General features: G+C 42.1%; 2 protein-coding genes across 3 annotated transcripts in view; one reads left to right on the top strand and one right to left on the bottom strand.

Moving 5' to 3' along the window:
* The window catches only part of PCSK2 (proprotein convertase subtilisin/kexin type 2), a 649,727-nt gene extending 643,531 nt beyond the window's left edge, over positions 1 to 6,196 (top strand). The window contains exon 12 of one of the 2 annotated variants that reach the window (XM_006902082.1): positions 5,507 to 6,196. In XM_006902082.1, the coding sequence (XP_006902144.1) occupies positions 5,507 to 5,993 (487 nt within the window). In that variant the 3' untranslated portion in view covers positions 5,994 to 6,196. The remainder of the gene's footprint in view (positions 1 to 5,506) is intronic. The other variant, XM_006902083.1, reaches the window with a different exon arrangement.
* A 13,438-nt stretch (positions 6,197 to 19,634) lies between these two features.
* The window catches only part of BFSP1 (beaded filament structural protein 1, filensin), a 68,280-nt gene continuing 65,287 nt past the window's right edge, over positions 19,635 to 22,627 (bottom strand). The window contains exons 7-9 of the mRNA XM_006902085.1: positions 22,326 to 22,411; positions 20,312 to 20,875; positions 19,635 to 20,059 (exon numbers count right to left, since the gene is read on the bottom strand). Of these exons, the coding sequence (XP_006902147.1) occupies positions 19,635 to 20,059; positions 20,312 to 20,875; positions 22,326 to 22,411 (1,075 nt within the window). The remainder of the gene's footprint in view (positions 20,060 to 20,311; positions 20,876 to 22,325; positions 22,412 to 22,627) is intronic.

Genomic DNA, 22,627 nt, shown 5'->3' with positions numbered 1-22,627 from the left:
CCAAGACAGACCTATTTATTTTCTTTGTGGTCCATGGTATGTATGTTCAAGACTCTTCTCCAGTACCACAACTCAACGACATCAATTCTTCTTTCATTCCTAGTCATTGTCCAGCTCTCTAATGCATAGAAAGTAATTGCAAAGACCATGGCCTGAACCAGGCACATCTTACCTCTAGACGACATCTTTGCTTCTCAGTACTCTGGCTCGTTCCCTTACCACAGGTTTTCTGAGTCTAATTGGTCTTTTGATTTCCTGACTGCTGGTGCCAACGGTGTTAGTTTAGGAAGACAGTGAGTTTCCAAGTATTTGCCCATTTCCTCCAGGTTTTTAATTCTATTGGTATATAGTTGTTCATTGTTGTTGTCATGTACCATAAGTCAGAACCAACTTATAGCTGACCTTCTACAAGGTTTTCAAATGCTATAAATTGAACTTGAGGAGATTGTTCATCTTTCTCGCACAGAGCAGCTGGTGGATTCAAACTACATGTGTTTAGGCTGACAGTGCAACTCTTTATCAGGTGGCCATCAGAGCTCCCTTAAACCCCTTCACAGAATTCTGTTCTCCTTTTTATTTCTATTGATTTTTTAATATCCTTCTTTTTTTTCTTTTGGCTGTGTTGTGATGTCGCCCATTTCATCTCTTAATTGTGGTTTAATTTGCATCTTCCCTTGTTTTCCTTTAGTAGATTTTCAGTGACTTGTTGACTTCATTCTTTCAAAAAGCCAGCATCCATTCTTATTGATTCTTTTATTGTTTTTCTGTTTCCTTTATACTTGGACCAGGAAGCAATCTTTAGAACAGAGCAGGTAAACATTGCATGGTTCAAAATCAGGAGGGTAGTGCATCAAGGATGCATTCTCTCTCCATACATTTTCACTCTATTTGCAGAACAGATCATTCCGGAAACTGGGCTTTATGAGGAGGAATGTGGCATTGGGATTGGAGGAAGACTTATCAACAACCTATGTTACAAAGAAGACACAATCTTGTTTGCTGAAACTGAGGAGGACCTGAAGTGCTTGCTGCAGAAGGTCAAGGTCTATAGTCTTCAATTTGGATTGCAGATCAACACCAAGAAGACAAAGATTCTCACTACTGGGCCAATTGACAGAACGATGATGGATGGAGAAAAGATTGGGATGGTTAACAGTTTCAGTTTGCTTGGCTCCACAATCAACACTTTTGGCATCAGCAGTCAGGAAATCAAAAGGCGAAATGCTGTCAGGGACCTTTCCAGAGTACTGGGCAATAACGATGCCTGTCTAGAGACTAAGGTTAATCTGATCCACACCATGGTCTTTGCAATTACTTGCTATGCATCAGAGAGCTGGATGATGACAAAGGATTATAGAAGAAGAATTGATGCCTTTGAGTTGTGGTGCTGGGAATGAGTCTTGAGCATATCATGAACCACCAAGAAAACAAATAGGTGTGTCTTGGAGAGGGTGAAACCAAGTTTCTCCTTGAAGGCTAGGATTCTGAAGTTATATCCCACATACTTTGGGTATGTGTTCAGAAGGGACTGATCCTTGGAGAAGGACAACGTGCTCAGAAGGGTGGAGGGACAGTGCAGGACAGGAAGACCCCAGATGAAATTAATTGGTACAGTAACTAGGACAATGCGAGTAGGTGTGTCAGAGTCAGTGAGACTGGCTCAGGTCAGGGTAGGCTTCAGAGCTATTGTACATAGGGTCACTATAAGTCGCAGGTGACTTGACAGCAAATAACAACAACACAACAATATTACTGTCAAGAAAATGAAGATTCTTACCATTGGACCAATATGCAGCATTATAATAGAAGGAGAAAAGATTGACACTATCAACAACTTTATCTTACTTGGATTCACAATTAACACCCTTGGTACCAGCAGTCACGAAAGCAGGAGATGTATTACATTAGGTAAGTCTGCAGTCAGGGACCTCTCCAAATTGTTGAGGAGTAATGATGTCAGTTTGAGGACTAAGTTGTGTCTGATTCAGGTCATGGTATTTCCAATCACTTGCTACGCATCTGAGAGTTGGACAATGAATAAGGATGCAGACAAAGAATTGATGCCTCTGAACTGTGATTTTGGAGAAAAGTGCTAAGCATCCCATGGACTGCCAGAAGAAAAAACCAATTTTGAGACAAGAAAGATGAGGCTTCACCTTACGTACTTTAGGCATGTTTCTAAGAGGAGCTATTCTTGGAGAGGGACATGATTCTCAGAAAAATAGAGGGTTGGAGAAGGAGAGAAAGATCCTTTCAGGTGATTGACACAGTGACTGCCACCGTGGGCTCTGACATGTCAGGAAGTATGAGGATGGTACAGGATAGGACAGGGTTCAGATCTGTTGTTCATAGTATCACTATGGGGAATATTCAACTGGATGGTATCTAACTAATTGTTGGAGACATTGATTTAAGGTGGTAGTTTGGGTTCTTATCTTTTTTTATTTCAGCATTTGTTACTAAAAATTTAGCTTTGAGCCTGCTTTTGCAGTGTTCCAAAGATTTTGATATGTTGTGTTTCTATTCTCAGTTGTTTCAAGAAGTTTTATTTTTCACTTCAGTTTTTATTTCTTCTAATACACACAAAGGAGCTCTCGTTATCTAGTGGCAAGGAGCTGCACAGCCTACCCAAAGGCATGTGGTTCAGATCCACCATCTGCTCAGAGAGAGAAATACAGCTAGTCTTCTCTCATGTAATTTATGCCTTCTGAAACTCACTGGAGGTTTGGCTACAAGGTGATTTTAACTCAAGAACACACAACAACATTACACAATAGTGCTTCAGTAGGATGTTACTAAGTTGTTGGTTTCCCCCTTCTTATTCTTCCTCTTGTTGATTTATAATTTTACAGTATTGATGTCTGTGAAAATGCTTTGTAGGGCTGGGGTTTTTTTGTTTTTTTAACTTAAATTTTTGTTTTAATTTATTGAGGCTTACTTTGCGACCTAACATGCGATCTCTTATGGATAATGTTCCATGTGTACTGGAGAATATATATTATGCTCTTGTTTGACGTATGCTCTTGCATTCTATGTATGTCTACAAGATCAAATTGTTTAATTATAGTATTTAGTTCTGTCTTTGTTAAGTTTGTTTCTAGTAGTTCTGAGAGATCTTCCTTCTTTATGCTGGTATTTATTGCTGTAACTTTCCCTCTGAGTACTACTTTAGCTGTATCTATACCTTTTCATGTTTTACTTTTATTTGACTTGAGGAGATTTGTTATTTTGCTCTTATTATTTTTTCCTTTGTCATAGTCAAATAGTGTATTGTTTAGATTCCATATGTTTGTTTATTTTACAGATACAGTTTTCTACAGTTGATTTCTAGCCTCACTCCATTGTGGTCAAGACATCTACTTCTTAGCACTCAAAAGTCTATGTTAGTAGTCCTCCTCACCAATTAGAAGTAGTAGTAAACTCACTGATTAACTGACCCCAAGGGAAGTTTGTGCTTTCAGTTTCAGAGATCTGAGCTGTGGAGTGCACAAGGAAACAAGTAGAGTGTTGACCTTGGGAGAAAGCTCCATTGCAGAGGCTTCTGTAGCAATTTATAGACAGTTAGCAGGTGGCAGTGTCCAGATAGGGAGGAACTGACATGCTTCAAATGTACCCTCAAAGAGGTTTGCCTTGTAGAGCCCCTCCTCCCTTTACTATGTTGGCTGTGGATGTTGCCTCTCCTCAAGCTACATGATTCCTAACACACAGCAGCCTCAGTCATAAGTCCTCAGCACCAACCAAAAATACAAGCAAAGAGAACAGAATTGGCTCCCCAAAGAGTCTGTCCCTTTAGTTTCAGAGTCCTGAGCTGAAGGATGTACAGGGCTGCAGGTACCATGTGACTATGAAAAGAATCTCCCTGAAAAGGGTTTCTGGAGTTATCTACAGTAAGCGTCCAGCTTACTGTAGAAGGTGGAGAACGCTAGAACGCTTCAAATGTAGGGATGTCTGCCTTGTTTCTTGTAGAGCAGAATCTTGAAGTCCAGTCTGTTTTTATAGGCACATAGTATGGTTGTTAGAAAAGCTGGCTCTTTTACCAGGCCACCTGCTCAGTTCATAGCAGCCAATGATTTGTATGTTCATGAAGATGGGCAGGGCCAAGTGATTTTCCTATTATTGATTCTTACCTATCTTTAGTTCCCAGATGCTTTCTTCTGTTCTCCAATTCAGAGTCTCTTAAAGCCAAAGAACATTTCCTTGTTGTCATTTTTGTTGTCTGTGTAGGGGAAGGTGAGGAAAATGGTCTGCTTAAGCTGCTATCTTCCCAGAATCTCATACGTTATCTTCCTTAACCTCCGAAAAAAACTACCCCACAGTGACATTAAAACTTAAAGAACTTAATTAACTTGTCCAAGTTTCCATGGAAGCTAAGCATGGTAACAGAATTGTCACTGAATGAGTTTGTTCCCACAGTCTGGAATCTTTTAATTACATAATGCAGTGTCTAGTGGCAAAAAGTGGCGCTGTAATCATGAAGGCACAGTCGGAAGCCACCAGCTGCTCCATGGGAGAAGGATGAGCAATCTCCTGTATGATTAACTGCTTCTTAAAACCAGGCAGACAGCCAGCTATGGGTTGGTTCTGACTCAATGGCACACAACAACAATAGTCCTCAGGTGTAACTTATTTATTCTATTTAATATACAAAGGAAGGCATCTTTTTAAAAGGGATTGGTTGTATGTAAAATACAGCAACAAAGAAAGAAAAGATTTTTTTATCGCTGGGGTGATGCTAACAACCCTCTCTAGGGTTTCAACGTTGAGACCAGAGATACCAATCCCCCCAGAAAAATTTTGATTTTTCAGAGCATTCTTGCTCTATGTCTCTCTTTAATGACAGGTTCTTTTATGATATTGATAACAATTTTATCAGAAGTAGCTTCTCTTTATCAGAGTTCTTAGCACGTTGTTTCAGTCTATGTTTGCCAGAAAGTTGATCCTAAAATAAGGCTGCATGCTGACGGCTTTTGGATAAATGATCCTAGGAAGCATCAGTTAAGAAGCGAGGATGTGAAACAAAGGGGCGAGGGGTGGGAGTGGGAAATGTCTAAGAAAGTGCACATTAATGAGCAAGTTTATCATCATGAATAACTAGATTTAGTTCCACCGGGGAAGTTGTATTCTTTGTTCACTGCCCCCTGTCAAAGATGTCCTACATACAGACAATGAAAATGCTCATGTTCCAGAAAAAGTTTCAAGTGAGAAGCTAAGGTGCCTTAGGTGGAAAATAGTTAGGGCCCATGGAAATACAGCCGCAGGTGAACTCAAGTAGATGATGTGGGCGATGTATGGAGGGGTATCCCCACATCTGCACCTTTCCTCAATTCTAAAGGGAGCTCTGGAGAATGTAATTAACTTGCTTAGGCTTACACAGCTAGTGTAGAAACCATCCCAGTTCTGATTATTCTCAAAGCTCCTCCTGCCCTTGATATAACCCAATATTGCCTCAAACTGGGGCCGTGTGGTGTGCCTCTCTTTTAACGTACCTCCTTATTCCTTTCCCCAGGAAAATACCATCCACTGGCAAATTGGTGCTGACCCTCACAACCGATGCTTGTGAAGGGAAGGACAATTTCGTCCGCTACCTTGAGCACGTTCAAGCCGTCATCACAGTCAACGCCAGCAGGAGAGGAGATTTAAACATTAACATGACTTCCCCAATGGGCACCAAGTCTATTTTGCTAAGCCGGCGCCCAAGGGATGACGACTCCAAAGTGGGCTTTGACAAGTGGCCCTTCATGACGACACACACCTGGGGAGAAGACGCCCGAGGGACTTGGACCCTTGAGCTGGGATTTGTCGGCAGTGCACCCCAGAGGGGGCTGCTGAAGGAGTGGACCCTGATGCTCCATGGTACCCAGAGTGCCCCTTACATTGACCAGGTTGTGAGAGATTATCAGTCCAAGCTAGCCATGTCCAAGAAGGAAGAGCTCGAGGAGGAGCTGGATGAAGCTGTAGAGAGAAGCCTCAAAAGCATCCTGAGCAAGAACTAGTGCTGCCGCCTCTGCATCACCTCTCTCCTCCCCTCTCCAGCACCCTCCCAGCTCCACTCTTCTATTAGGGCACCCAGCAATGACTGTCTTCATTGATTGTCTTCTTGCTCGGATGCTTCGCTCACTGTCAATGATTCCTTTCTTGTGACAGAAGCAATCTTTTTTTACTCTATGCCACAAATATATAGTGTTTCCATCCCAACTCTACCAATCCTATGTGTGACTCTAACTTCTTTGTGTCATTCAAATAGGTAGTATCTTGCAAATAAAATCAGGACAAAGTTCTACTCACATTTTTCATATTCAAAAATTGAAAAGAATACATTTTTTAAACCACACACAGAAAGTCCAAGAATGGTTTTCTGTGCTTTCAATGGAGGAGTTGTGTTGTAAAAAGAAAATTAAACCTTATGACAGAGGGTGAGCTCTAAACCTTGTGATTGACCAGAGATGCTGTCAGTCCTTTGGGGAAAACTATTTTGAACTAGCAACAAAGCTCCATGACATTGACTAAGGCTGTATGATCTGAATGATGCCCTTTGTAGAGAATCCTAACTATTAGATGGGGAAAGATACTCCAAAAGCATGAACATTGAAAAGGTTACCCTAACCTCAAAGCCATAGCTCGCCCTGTTCAGCCAGCAAGGTGAATGTGAGACATCACATCAAGGCTTGGCAGCTGCTGCTCTTAGTAATGACTTAATTGGCAAGTTGTTGTTGTTGTTGTCTGCCACAGAGTTGGAACCGACCCATAGCTGTCCCTCCAGTGGGTTTTCAGAGACAGTTAACTGCATGGGAGGAGATTGCCCGTCCTTCTCCCATGGTGCAGCTGGTGGCCTCGAACTGTGTACCTTCGCGATTGCAGTGCAGCTTCCTGCCTCTAGTCCACTAGAGCTCCAAAAGCAGCCTAAATTACTCCCAGTTCATAGAGTTCATCCCAGCCCCAATTTTCTCAGATCCCTCATATATCAATCCAAAAGCAAAGCAAGCCTAGTGGTGAAAAGCAGCTTAGTGGTTGTTCAGTCAGTACCAGTCCTTTTCCTACTTCACTCTGGGGACTCAATCTGTTCCTAAAGGAGAGAGGAGTATTTAGCTTTTATTTCCAAAAGATCTGATTGGAGGAAAGACTATGTTACATACATGTTACACCTACATGTTAGAATTTCTTTTACATGTTAAGAAAATAATTTCTGTCCTGGAAGAGATACATGAAGGAGAAGGAGCACTTACATGAAGCTATACATAGACATTCCCATAGGGCCTTCCATTTGTGTGGGTAGCTTCTGTCAAGAAGGGTGAAACCCAGTTAATCTCCTAGCTCACCTGAAACCTAATGGAAATGAGAGGATCTCTCTTGGGAAAGTTACCACTGTGGTAACTAAGATGTATGAGGGGGTTAACATGCAACCCAAAGCCTATAGACACAACCTCAAAAGACATTGCAGTATTTCGCTTCCAAATAGAAACATTTTCTGGTCATCACTTTGTTTTCCTCCCCAATGACTGGCTTCTCCACTCTAGCCCAGGCCACTTCTCAAAATAGAATTTGTTCTCAAACATGTTGGGCTCCACCTTACCCTTCCCAAGGAAGCATGTAGCTAAGTCTAAAGCTCCTTTACTAAACCAGTACTAGGGTCCAGTTCCCCAAACAAGCAGCTTTCAAAGCCTAGAAAAGTCACTTTATTTTCCCTATGTTGGCATGAATTCCCTTCTTCTTTAGCACCTGACTTTCCCTATTTAATGCAGTGTAAAAATATTAATGATTTTTTTAAAAGATATTTACTATCTAACGTGAAGGTCTTTTTAAACAAGATTTAAAGAAACAAATAATGAGAATCATCCAAAATTCATTTCACATTAACGATCTGAGAATAAACCAAAGGACACTATGTGGGCATGTATGTATAAGTGCACACAGAAAAAATATATATAAACATACTTATATGTATATGTACATGAACTTATGCAGACTATATACCTTTGTATATATAAATGCATGTGTATATATACATATACGCTTGTTTGGGTTTTTTTATACATATATACTTGTATAACAGCATATACATGCATATAGCTAAAATTTGTGTACATGTATTTACAGAAGAAAAAGACATGATATTCATCTCTAAAAAATATATATAAAGATGATTCTAGCTGAAGAAAAAGGCCAATTGAAAAATTCAGGTGAAAAATATTCATCTATCCCCTCTGTAATACTGCAGCTCTCTATGTAAACATTAAATGTCTTATATAGCAGTAAAAATATAAAATAGCTGTCCATATTTTCATAGCAGTATAATTTGTGAAATTAGAGGGTAACTTATCAGCTTCTTAACTGAAATGGCAAGTTTTGATATGAGAAAACAATGTATAAAATATATAGTACTATATATATAAATATTTGGTCGCTTTCATGTTTGGCAACAGTTAATTAAAAAAATGCCTAGTTAGTGATGTTTTTATGATATCCTTGATCCTAATGCAAAAGACAGGTATTTGTAGTCATTTATTTTTTAAAAAAATGAAAATAAGTGAATAATGATTAATCAGGTTAACATTGTTAATCCTTGTGACAAAATTTTATAAGTAAATTTAAAAAGACATGTTGTAAATTAGGAAGCTCAATAATAAAATGTTACCTTCCAGAAATTACGTGAGATGTGCTATATATTACAGAAAAACATTTCCAATCATTCCAGCATGATACAAAAAGATGTAAAAAAAAAATCCAAGAAGCCTATATTAATAAATATTCATTAAAGGTTTATAATTAGCATTTAAACATCACATGCTGATCCACAGAAGCATTTTTCAAACTCAGGTTTGAGACTCATTAGTGTGCTATAAAACCAATCTAAGGAGGTCAGTACCAGCATCTCCGTGAGACTAGAATAAATCCATATTAAAAGGGTCATATTTCAGGAGTCCCTTGGTAATGGCTAAGGCATATGACTGCTAACAGTAGTTAAGAGGTTGGAGTCCACACAGAGGACCCATTAAAAAAGAAAATCATTATCATCAAAGCACATGGCTAACCCTCTAGTGGCTTTTCAGAGGCTGTAATTCACACAGGAGGAGATGGTGTATTGTTCTCCCTCAGAGCAGCTGGCAGATTTGAATCACCTGCTTTATTGTTGAAAACACAAGTCTTTACACAGTGGACCACCACTGAGCATACAACATACTACAGAACTAAAGGCTGCCCAATCCTCCTCTGCTGTGCTCAAGCCCATTACGTCGCTTCATCAGCCCCTCTCATTGAGAATCTAACTCTTTCGATGATCCTCCACTTTCCAAGCACGGTGTCTTTTTCCAAGGACTGAATTCTCCTAACAGCATGTCCACCATGTGTGTTTGAGATGAAGACTCACCATCCATGCTTCTCAAGAGCACTCGAGCTGCACTTCCTCTGAGGCAGACATGTTTCTTCTTTTAAGCAGCCTATGGCATATTTAATATTCTCCACCAAAAAAACAATTCAAAAGTGTCAGTTCTCCTTATTCATTAAGCAATGTCCATATGCATGTGAAGCAATTGAAAATGCCATAATTTGGGTTGTTGTTGTTATGTGTCATCGAGTCATTTGTGACTCATAGAGACCCTATGCACAAGAGCCCTAAACACCATTCTATCCTGTGACTTGGGTTAAGCACACTCTAGTCTTTAAACTGAGACTTGTCTTTTTTTTTTTTTTTTTTTACTTTCACTGGTAGCTGTTTTGTTGTGGGTTGGTTTTGGGGTTTCTTTTCATCCTTTCTCTTAAACACTTTGAAAAGGTCCTTAAAAGCAGACTTTCCCAAGGCAATAACTAGTTTCTTGACTGCTGTTACCATGGGTGTTGATATTTTTAATCCAAGTAAAATTAAATCCTTATCAACTTTAGTCTTTTCTCCATTTATCATGATACTGTTTATTGGTCCACCTGTGAGAATTTTGTTTTCTTTATGTCGAGGTTTAATCCATACTAAAGGCTTTGATCTTCTTCAGCAAATTATTCAATCCTTCTTCACTTTCAGCAGGTAAGACTGTGTCATCTGCATATTGCAGCTGAGTCTTCCTCCAATTCTTCTTCAAATAGTCTAGCTTCGTGAGTTAGTTGATAATTATATAGATTTAATTGTTGCTGTTGGATGTACCATTGAGTTGGAACTGGCCTATAGCGGACCCTCTAACAGGTTTTCAGAGGCAGTAAGTCACATGGGAGGAGACTGCCCATCTTTTCCCCATAGAGCAGCTGATGGATTTGAACAGCATGACTTTGGGTTGGCAGCACAGCTCCTTATCACTAGGTCACAAGAGCTCCATATAGATTGAATAGGTATGACATGAAAGGATACAACTTTGAGTCAAAGTTTTTCTAATTTTAAAGTACATTGTACTGTTTGAGCAACAGCTTTTTGGTCTATTAACAGGTGCTGTGTGAGCCCAATTAAGTTTCAGTGTTCTGGAATTCTCATTCTTCTCAATAGTATCCACAGTTTATTGAACATATTCAGCATTTCTCAAACTGAAGATTCATGCCTCAAGTTGCAATATTGAATGATTCTTTAGGAAAAACACTGGAACATGAAGGAAACATCAAAAGAAGGAATGCACAGAGTCACTGTACCAAAAAGAACTAGTCAGCACTGAACCACTTCAGAAAGGAGCATATGAACAAAAAATGATATGTTAGTTTGTAAGGGGACACAACTAGACAGGAGCCCATAGAAACTCTCACCTAAAAGAGATTCACGTTACTCTGCTCAAGTCTCATTTAGCCATACTTGTCATGTGACCTGCCTGCATGCAACAACTTAGAGACAAGAGTAACTAAAGAAACATTTGGTAAGTATTAAAGTGTCTGCTGTGGAGTGTTTGGTATTTCTTTGCAATGTAGTTTTAAGTGCTAATTTATACAGCAACCTCTCTTTACGGGTGGTCCACAAATTATTACAAACCAGTTGTAATCCACATGACTCCAGCAAATCTTAACAGTAGTTAATAAAGTATTCATATAAGACACTTGTATTTGTCACTCTAAAAACAATGCATGATTCTGTCCTCTGATGAAAAACTTATAATTGTTATAATCTGGAGAACACTGTAACTAAAAATACATATTGAAGAGAATAAGGTCCAAAGTCTGAACCTGTGATAAAATGAGACATTTCTTATAAATACTTAAATTCAGAGGTGGATTTCCAGAGGCCTAACTAAACATTTACAATCCTTTTAAGGTTACAACTATATATTATCATTATTGTCATTCATCAGTTAAGGAATATGGTTTCCATGCAATCAATACATTTGTGGGTTAGAGTGAGTATACTGCAAAACCTTCAGAAAATTGATACCTTGGGTGCTATCTATCAGGTCATTTCCAGCTCACAGGAGCCCTGTGTGAAATGTAATGAAGCTCCACCCAGTCCTGCACCATCTCCGTGATCATTGCCACAGTGGAGCCCATTGCTGCAGGCACTGTGTCAGGTCATCTCACAGAAAACCCTCCTCTCTTCCACCAGACATCTACTTTACCTCCTCCACGGACTGGTATCTCCTGTTAGAACTTCTAAAATTCATAACACGTCGTGTTGGGATTCTAGCTCATGGGGACTTTCTGACTGTCCTTCTTCCAAAAGACTTTTTCATTCTTCTGGTAGTTCATGGTATATTTTAATGTTCTCCACCAGCACCATGATTCAAAGACATCCATTTTTCGGTCAGGCTAATTCATTATCCAGCTTTCATATTAAGTGACTGAAAATATGCCTTGTGCCAGGTGCACCTTAGTCTTCAAACTGACACCTCTGCTTTTTAGCATTTTAAAAACACCTTTTGCAGCAAATTTTTACAGTGGAAAGTATCATTTGATTCATTACTAATGCTTCCATGAGCATTTATTTGTGGCTCCAAGTAAAATAAAATTAAATCCTTGATAATAATAAAATAGAAGGTAGAATGATAGCACTAAACATGTTATTCAGTCATTTGTCCAGAAGAGTATTTTTCAGGACAGCATAAGATTGAAACTACTTTGATAATGACCTCAAAAAACTCCTTTATTTCCAAATAGTATCCTATATCATATTTACAGGCAAAAGGGGTAGAGTTTCCATTTCTGTCAAGGGTGCAATTCAGTTAATAACAGATTATTATTTTTGCTATATGCTGTTTAGTCAGAACTTATTCATAGCTAACCCTCCAGCATGTTTTCAGAGATTGAAAGTCCATGGGAGGAGACTGTCCATCTTATTCCCACAGAGCAGCTAGTGAATTTGAACTGTATGCCATCAGGTTGGTAACACATCTCATTAACAGTAGGCCACCAGGGCTCCCTCATAGGCTGATATTGTTCTTGGTGTACCTTCAAGTCAGAAAGGACCCATAGCTGACCCTCCAGCATGTTTTCAGAGGCAGTAAATCTCACAGGATAAAACTAACCATCTTTCTTATGCAGAGCAGCTGGCAGATGCTAATTGCATGCCTTCAAGTTGGTAGTGCAGCTCTTTTACGTCTAGGGAGGGTCATCTTCAGAGTGCCTCAAAACACTGCCCTCTGACAATGCTCTGCCTCAAGGTCCAGTCTCTGAGAGGTCTCCAGGAGGGTGGAATCTGGTGCCCACAACAGCCCCTGCTCATAAAAGTATCCTTGGATATGATATCATTAGAACCATCATGAGCCAGGATTGACTTAGTGGAAACGAGTAACAACAGTAACACAACCTCTGTGCTCTCCTACTCCATCAAGAGCATTAACATCAGAAAAGGGAATGTTAGAGTTAGGGACACAACCATCTGGGTATTTTGAAATGTGCACTCCCCTCCTTGCATTGTATGTTTATCATCTGGAACTTGAGTTTTCCACTGATCTCTTATTCACTTCATTGCCAGGAGTCCCTTAACCAGGGCTGAAAAATCTCTGGTCAGATTTTATTTGGGATTTGTATGGGAGGGGAGTGACGCCGGGCCCACGGAGAGTACATCGGGCCAGCTGCCACTCTAGGCGGTTATTCATCCTAGGGCTTTGGCAGATCTTTGACTGAGCATCCCAGAGCAACTGTGACTCTAATGATGAAATCACCCACTATGAGCGATACATTCAGCCCTGAGTTTCCAGTGCCAGAAGGACCACACAAGACTTGTAAATCCTGAGGTCTCAGATTCTCAAGGTGACTGTAGGCCAAGTCACCCTCACCAACCCAGCATGGATTGTCCTGCCTCACATCATCCTAAAAGTTCCAGCAGCCAAGGGCACATCCCACAGGCATTCCAAGCTGTATACAAGGGCCACCTGAATCTTTCTCTCCTGCCCCTCAAGTTCTAGAACCACAAACTGCCCAGTGACAGCTCCTGTTCACAGAGGCATGCAGGTGTAATGGCAGTTGTGACTAAGGAAGGAGCCAGCATGGCTGAAGTATTGACCAATCATGTATCTTTGATAGACCACTACTTTCAGTCAAAATTCCTGTTTTCTCTGAGTAAAATTTGTCAATGTTGCTTTTTTGGGACCTCTTGGCTTCCATTCAAGGGAACTCTGGTAGCCTCGTGATGAAGGAGCTGCACTGCCATCCCAAAGTCATGCAGTTCGAATCCACTAGCTGCCCCACAGGAGAAAGATAAGCAGTCTCCTCCTGTGAGATATACAGCCTATTAAAACCCAATGAAGAGTCAGCTAAGAGTCAGTTCCAACTCAACAGTACACAACAATAAAGTGGAAACTAGAGTCAAGCAGCTGTATAATCAAGGTACCAGAATGATGTCTTTTCAACATAAGTGTGCCAATTTATCTAAGTTTTTAAGATCACTACCTTCACCAAATCCTTCTCTACCAACAAGCCTATGATACAAAAACTTTAAAAGAGTCTTCGTTATGATGGTTGCTTGATGATAGTCTCTTGTAACACAAGCTTCAAGAGAAGGAAAGAAATACATTGCCCAACGTGAAGGTTGAAGAAATGAAAAGAGCTGTCAGATTAGAAGTGTTCCAGAATATGAATAAATTGACACTCAAAACAAACTCTCCTGGTATATGTTGTTGTTGTTGCATGTTGTCAAGTCAGAATCAACCCATAGCTGACTTTCCAGGGGATTTTCAGAGGCAATAAAACTCATGGGAAGAGGTTGCCAATCTGTCCACTTTGAAAAATCAAGTTGCACTGAGTCATGCTTATCTGTTTACATATTGTCTGTAGCTGCCTTTGTGCTGCCATGGTACAGCCGAGTAGTTACAGAAGAGGTAGTATGGCTTGCTATCTGGTCTCTTACAGCAAAAGTGAACCATCTTCTGCCCTGCATCCTTGTATCTTAGCCTGGGGGTCACCTGTGGACAGTTTCCAATATGCCAAAAGCTCCTCTATCTGTTCCTTGTTACTGGGTTAATTCTCTGGTGCACAGGGGAGATATGCTCAGCCTAACATGCAGCAAGCCAGGTGTATGTCAGGGCATCAGGCAGGTGTGCCATCCCCTCCTGATGGGACAAGGTGAGGATGTGTTCTGCCCAGCCTCTGAGAAGTCCCCAGCGGGGTGGAACCTGGTGTCCACAATAGCCCCTGTCCATGAATGCACCTTCCTTCCCGGCCTCACCAGTCCAGTTCTTCACCAGTCAAGAGGCAAAATCACACCAGTGATGCTAAGAGTGGAGTTCATAATGACTACTTAACTAGTTAATTTAAAAGGCAGGAGAGCATTAAGCTGAGTAAAATAAGTCAGTCACAATAGGTCAAGCACTGTATGCCCTCACTTACACAAAAAGAAAAAAAATGTAAAGGTATAGAGGCCAAAGTTTCTATGTGGTTACTAAGAGCCAAAGGGAGGGAGAAAGGGGTGAAATATTACTTGTATTGAGTTTCTGTGTATGTTGATGGAAAGAGCATTGTGAGGGTAGGGTTGTACAGCTAATTACTGTAAGTGCTGTCACTAAGTTGTACACTTGTAAAAAGTTGAATTGGAAAATATTTGGGTGAGAGATTTACAGAAATGCCAAAAGAGAAGAAGGGAGACGAGCAGCTGCTGAGGCATCTTGTGTATGCCACACACCTCTTGGGATCTGGTAACCTGGTTTGGAGGTTGAGAGATTTAGAGTCATGATTCCATAGAACAGCTCAGTGTCACAACTATGGAATGGGGTGACTGCTCCATGATTTTTTTAAGAAGCACAAACTTTTTTTTAAATTATTGAAATAAAAACCTCAGAGGACTCCAAAGTAAGTGTTCCAGTCAGTAGGGAGGGATGTTGCCAAACCAAAGGCAGACAGTTCAAATCCATGAGGTGCTCCACAGAAGAAAGATGGGCAATCTCCTCCCATGCAATTTACAGTCTCTGAAAACCCAGGAAGGGTCTGATTTGGGTGGGTTCTGACTCAAAGGCAATGAGCTGAATTTGTTTAAAAAGAAAAATGGAAAGGAAAGGTGACTCTACTTAGTATTCTTTTCCTTACTCTTAGCAATGGTACAAGGTATTCATCAGCTCATTGATAAAGCATGGCTGTCTTGTCAGATGCTTGTTTGGGAGATTGCTGATGCAGACTCTGTTTAAGCACATCTACTCAGTGCCCTTCAGAGCGTCTGTACAGGCGAGGCACACATCTCTAGGACCTGCAAATCCTTAGATTGCACTAAATGAAAGTTTGGAAGGTTCAGCCCACACAGATGTGTCCCAGAATAAAGACCTGGTGATCTACTTCTAACAAGTTAACCACGAACACCCCACCCGGGGCACAGGCCTACATAGTGGGGCCTATTGTGATGCACTTGGACCTACTGTCACACACCTGGGCCTACTGTGACACACCCAGGCCTATTGTGATGTATTCAGGCTACTCTGATGCACACTCACCTACTGTGACACACCTGGGTCTACTGTGATGCACCTGGGTCTACTGTGACACACTCCGACCTACTGTAACACATCTGGGCCTACTTTGATGTACCCAGGCTTACTCTGATGCACTGGGGCCTACTGTGACACACTCAGGCCTACGGTGACACACCCAGGTCTACTGTGATGCACTCAGCCTATCTTGAGGCACACTTGCCTACTATGACACACCCAGGCCTAGTGCAACACACCCAGGTCTATTGTGACTCATCTGGGCCTACTGCAATGTACCTGGGTCTACTCTGATGCACCCAAACCTACTGTGACACACCCAGACATACTGTGATATACCCAGACCTACTGTGACGCATCCAGGCAATTTCTGACTCTCGGGCCAGCTGTGAGGCACTCAGATCTACTATGACACACCTGAGTCTATTGTGACACACTGGACCTACTCTGACATACCCAGGCCTACTGTGACACACCTGGGCCTACTCTGATGCACCCAGGCTGACTCTGATGCACTTGGGCCTAATGTGACACACCCAGGCCTACTGTGAGACAACCAGGCCTACTGTGGCACACTCAGGCCTACTGTGATACATTCGGGCAGACTCTGATGCACACGTGCCTACTGTGACACACTTAGGCCTATAGTGATGCACTCAGGCCTACTATAATACAGCTGGGCCTATGGTGACACACCCAGGTCTATTCTGATGTACATGTCTACTGTGACACACTTGAGCCTACTGTGACACACCTGAGCCTACTCTGTTGCACTCAGGCCAACTCTTACACACCCAGGCCTAGTGTGATGCACTGGAGTCCACTCTGATGCACTTGGGCCTACTCTGACTTACACAGGCCTACTGTGATGTACCCTGGCCTCCTGTGACACACCCAGGTCTACTCTGATGCACCCAGGCCTACTGTGGCACACCTAGGTCTACTGTGACACACCTGGGCCTACAGGGATACACTTGGGCCTACTATGACACAATCAGGCCTACTGTGTCACACCCAGGTCTACTGTGATGTACCCAGGCCTACTGTGATGCACCCAAGCCTACAGTGATGCACCCAGGCCTACTGTGATGCACACGGGTCTATTGTGACACATCTGGACCTACTCTGATGCACCCAGGCCTACTGTGACACACCCAGGCCTACTGGGATGCACCCAAGCCTACTTTGACAGCTTGGTCTACTGTGACACACTCAGGCCTACTCTGATGCACTCACGTCACCATGAGTCAGAACTGACTTGATGGCTACTGTTGTGTTTGCTGTTGTTGTTGCTTACCTAGGGGAAGGGTTTAAATACCTAGGGGAGGGGTATAAATAAAACAAAAATTTAACTTATATAAACACACAAAATATTTTTTTAGACTTTAGTGTGGCATCCACTTCAAAAACAACAGGCCTCCAGAAACTATGAACTTTGATAAATGTCAACAGTTGTAGAGGGGCTTCAAGCCTTTTGTTCACAGGGTCTTTATGAGTAGTGCTTAACTTGAAGGCAATCAACAACAACAAAGGCAACAGTGAGATTTTGTAAAGATTCTAGGAGCTCTGGTGCCTAATGGTAAGGAGCTGCGCTGCCAACCCAAAAGGACATGGTTTGAATTCACCAGCTGCTCCATGAGAGAAAGATGGGTAATCTACTCCCACGAGTTATACAGCCTCTGAAAACCTACTAGGTCAACTAGGAGTGAGTTCTGACTTGACAGCACAAAACAGCAATAACATCAATTTTAAGTAATTTCTAGTTCTTAGATGATGCTGTATGTGCAGGTATGTGTGTAAACGCTGCACATATGTGATAGAACTGTAATAAATTTAAATAAACCTAAAAATATCTTCCCTTACCAATATAGCATGCTACTTGCTAATGCTCAATAAGTTCTTGTTGTTAAGTGCCATTGATGCCTGTGTCGCTCTGAAACCTGCCCTGTCCTTAGACAGTGTCACTACTCTGACACACCTACCCCCCCATTACCCCAGTTACTGTATCAATCCATCTCATCCGGGGTCTTCCTCTCCTGCCCTATCCCTCCACTCATCCAAGTATGATTTCCTTCTCCAAGGACTGGTCCCTCCTGGCCACATGCCCAAAGTATGTGAGATGGAGCTTCAAAATCCTAGCCTCCAAGGAGAAACGTGGTTTCACCTTCTCCAAAATAGACATATTTGTTTTCTTGGTGGTCCATTTTATGTATGTTCAAGACTTTTCTCCACCTTAGTGATTAATTAAGTCAAAGGCCCAAAATTGCGGTCTCTGACTGAAGAAAAAAAAATATTAAGTATTTTAAGTGAACATACATTCAGTATGGACTGGAGGGGTGGGTAGACTGGAGGGTGATATTTAAAAGATACAAACTTCTTTTTCTGGTGATGAAGTATTCTAAAATTCATTGCAGCGATGCTTGAAAACTATAAATATCCTAAAGCCACTGAATTGCTAAAAATGAGTAAACTGAATGGTATGAATTCAATTAGATGGAATTTATCTCAACAGAGCAATTAACAACAAAACATGGATTCAGTGGTACCTGCTGTGGCAGACAGAACTGGTTCTTCCCCATCGGCCCTTACTACAGCTGCCTGGCCTGACTTCCCAACACCAACATCTGTATTTCTTAGTCTGAGGGCTTTCTTGGACCTCAGCCTATTTTCCCAGCTTGTCTACATCAGAGTTCTTCCAGGAGTTTGTGTATAAACACCCTGGCTCCCTCAGTCCTCCAGGTAGGATGACCCTGAGGCATGTCTTCCAGAGGCCAGCTGCCCAGAGCATAACTGACTCACTCACAGCTTTTGCTGGCTGTCATACTTCTCTATTCCGCTAGTAATGTTTTCTGGATTACACCCCAAAGAAACTCCACTGAGTCTCCCAACTACTTACATCCAAATACTTGCTTCAGCATCTGCCACTGAGGGAGCCGAACCAGCTATCTTTAATCATTTTAATCTAACTAAGCATTTGTCCCCCATTGTTAGCACAGACTTGTGCTTGAAATAGAATGAAAATAAGCCAAATATCACCAACTAGCATTTTACCAGTGTGAAATTCAGACACTATCTGAGTCTCTAATACCTTTCTGAGTGAACCATGATGAAGAGCAAGTTTCTCTTTCCTACACAAGTAGGATTCAGTGGCCATTTAGCAGGGCATGCTTGTTTAAATAGCCATCATACTTTAATGCATGGCATTTTCAATTGCTCCCTGTGCTTCTGAAAGCTGGACAACTAATAAGGAAGACCAAAGAAGAATCGATGCCTTTGAATTCTGATGTTGGACAAGAGTCCTGAATATCCCATGGACTGCCAAAGGAACAAAGAGATCTTGAAGGAAGTGCAGCCAGAATGCTCCATAAAGGATCTTGACGCTTGGTCTCACATATTTCAGATGTATTTTCAGGAAGGCTTAGTCCCTGGAAACAGACATCATACTCAGAAAGATAGAGAATCAGCAAAAGAGAGGAAAAGCTTCAACAAGATGGATTGAAACAGGTCTACTGTAATGAGCTTGAATGTGACAGATCGTGATGGTGGCACAGGACAGGGCAAGGTTCAGATCTGTTGACCATCAGGTTGCTATGAGTTGTAGTTGATTCAATGGCACCTAACAACAACAACTATTAATTAGACAAAGGATGTGCAAGGAAAAAACTTTTTAATTAAGACTTCATTGGTGATGCCAGATGGGTCAACTATGGTCTAATTCAAACAGAAATTCTAACTATTAGCATTTGCTCTTAAAAAAAAAAAGAGAGAGAAGAAAATAATTTAAAGACTTCTCCATCCCAAAGACATTTTTTCCATTTGAGCCTGGACATTCTAACAGCCTTTTTCTCCCAGTTTTTTCTTGTTTGCCTTTGACTTTCCAATTGTAGTCTCCACAATGATGGCGGTCTCTTCATATGTCTGAACGCTCTCTGATGAAAACTTCTCAACGGATTCTACCACTTCCACCTTCTCATACGCCAGTGCCTTAGGAGGGCTTTTCCCCAGCAAGCCACTGCTCCTCGCCCCACGCCCCTCAGAATTATCCTGGCTGGTCCCAGGTTTTTGCAGTTGGGGTGCTGATGGTTCTTCTGGACCAGAAACGATGACATGACAGGGCACCCCAGCCTTGCGGCCCTCATTCTGTTCATCACGTGGCTCCGTGGGCCCTCTACTCTTCTCGTCACTTATCTCCCCAGGTCCTTGCTGCTCTTTGGCATTTGTGTCCTTCTGCTTATCTCTGGGGTGCTGGTCACCATCTGTGTCCTGCTTGTCTGTGGGGTGCTGGTCACCATTTGTGTCCTGCTTATCTCTAGGGTGCTGATCACCATCTGTGTCCTTCTGCTTGTCTGTGGGGTACTGTTCAGCATTTGTGTCCTTCTGCTTGTCTCTGGAGAGCTGGTCAGCATTTGCGTCCTTCTGCTTGTCTGTGGGGTGCTGGTCACCATTTATGTCCTGCTTATCTGTGGGGTGCTGGTCACCATTTGTGTCCTTCTGCTTGTCTGTGGGGCTCTGCCCATCTTCCTTTCCCTGGGAATGCCCCTGCCCGTTCTCCAAAAGGGGCTTAGGCTCCTCAGGAGTGGGCTCCAGAGCACTGTCCTGATGCATAGAGTCTTCCTCAATGGAAACAATCACCCCACCTTTGGGCTGGATAGAAGAGGGACAGAAGTCAGGGTCCACATAGCTGGCATCCCCTGTGACCAGCACATATCGTCCTTTGGTAAAGAGGTCAGCTGGGGGCTCAGGCTCTTTGGGGCTTTTCACTCGCTCCTTGATCATATTGCATAGTTTTCTGAAGGCTTTGCTCACCTGGCCTCCATCAGGCACGTCCTCTGGAGACCCTTCTTGTATTGGGGGGCTTGTTTTCTCAAACCTTGAGACAAGCTTCGATTCATCTTCTTCTTGAAGCATCACCTGGACCTGCTTGGTGCCTTCCAGACTGCTTGGTGGTGCATCTTTTAGAGTTTGATCTGCTCTTTCTTTAATTATAATCTCTTTTTTCTTTGGAACATTCTTGAGGGGGCTTTTTTGTCTTGGTTTTGCTGTTGTTATATCCTGTACAACTCTGGTGAGATCTTAAAAGGAGAGAGAGAGAGAGAGAAAAAATAAATAATAAGTATAATGGTTAATAAAAGGAAAAGAAAATACACTCATTCAAAAACTATTAAGTTTAGAAATAATATTCATTTTTTATTCCTACGGCCAAATTCATTTCTTTAGACTAGCTGAAAGGGAAAACTAAAAATTTAGAAGAACACACAACAATCCCATCCTATCTTCCTGTAGGGGCCATTTCTGTTCCACTTCACCCACGCAATGATGTCTGCATTTGTTCTGTCCTAAAGTCTGTCCATCTCCTCTCACGGTTATCCATTGCATTGAGAAAGACAGACAACACAATGCTATAGGGTGGATTGACTCAAAATGGTGAGAGCTAAGTAAGTGGAAGGGCCATCAAACAACAAGAAGGGGTTATGGAGAGGGAACAGGTCAGAGGGACAGACAGCTGGGGTGTCACATGGGAAGGAAGGAGTCCTGGCAGCACAGGCTGTATAATTTGAGGGCCTGGTACAAAACAGAAGCTCAGGATTCCTTCTTCAACACTCATTATTTCAAGAAGGCAGCAGCACAGCAGTAAGCCCAGTGGAGGCCCTTCTCGGGTGGGAGTGGGAGTAGAGGCTCTTCAAAGCCAAATCCCTTCTAAGTAGCAGGAATTCCAAGCACTGAGGGAGACTGCTAGTTGTGGGGAAGAAGCTTCCAAGCACAGTGGGAGGCAGGGACTATGGGAGAGACGTTCTTCTGAGCATGGGGGTGGGGGGCGCCCTCCATAAAGGAGGCCCTGGCATGAATCACTGGTCCTGGGAGCCTGACAGCATGCCTGCCTTCTTTTCCAACAGTATTCTGACACCTTGTGAGGAGCCTGGATTTAAGGGTCTGGGGGGAGGGAAGCCTTTGAAAGATGGGCAGCTGGCATTACCATCTCCTCTTTAGGAAATGCTGTGCTGGCTTGGAACCAGGGAGATTTTGATGTCTGACATTCCAAAGGTATGTGAAACCATCTGGAAAAAGACCTAATGTTAAAGGCTGCAGCTACATTTGCTCAGCAACCCTATTTCTACTGGGTTATGAAAAGAACAGAAAGCAGCAACACAGATCTGCATTAATCACCCTACACAAAAGAGCACATTTAATTGGGGGAACCAAACCACGCAAAACCCTAAGTCAGTTGTTTGTTTCAGCAACTTGAGTTTAGGGGTTTCTTCAGAGCGACCTGTTGCACATCCAGGTATGGAATTCACGGGGCCACCTAGCTTCCAGCTTGATTTTTCTCCTTGCAAATGCCCTTGCTCAGTCTTTTAGCACTTACAGGTTCCTAGCCTGAGAGGAGGAGGAAGAAAAGATTCACGCAGAATCATTTAACTTCCATATGGACTGGCAAGGAGCTTGAATGTGAATGGCAGGGGAAATGCCACTTCCCCCCCCCCTATTTTTGACACAACAGAAGAGATCAGGCACTATGGTTACCTTTCCCATCAGGATGAAGGCTAAGGGAGGCCTTGGGGCACTCAGTGAGGAGGACGATGGAAGTTTCCATGAAGGTGGAGTTGAGCCTGGTGGAAGGAACCAGAAAGAGTGTGGCTGCCATCTTTGTCACACAAGGCCAAAGAGATGGCCCAAAAGCAAAAGTGATAAAAAGGGCCCTAAATAAAATTTCTCAAATATTATATACAACTTAAAACAGATATGCACATTCAAATCAACACACTGAATGGAAATGTAAAGGAAATAAACACACCTTTGAGCTCAAGTGATAATCACTGAAACAA

Source organism: Elephantulus edwardii, unplaced genomic scaffold, assembly GCF_000299155.1.
Source record: "Elephantulus edwardii isolate Elephantulus edwardi_28Jun2011 unplaced genomic scaffold, EleEdw1.0 scaffold00366, whole genome shotgun sequence".
NCBI lineage: Eukaryota > Metazoa > Chordata > Mammalia > Macroscelidea > Macroscelididae > Elephantulus > Elephantulus edwardii.
The sequence above is the reverse complement of the archived record's forward strand: the minus strand, read 5'-3'. Positions and strand labels throughout refer to the sequence as shown.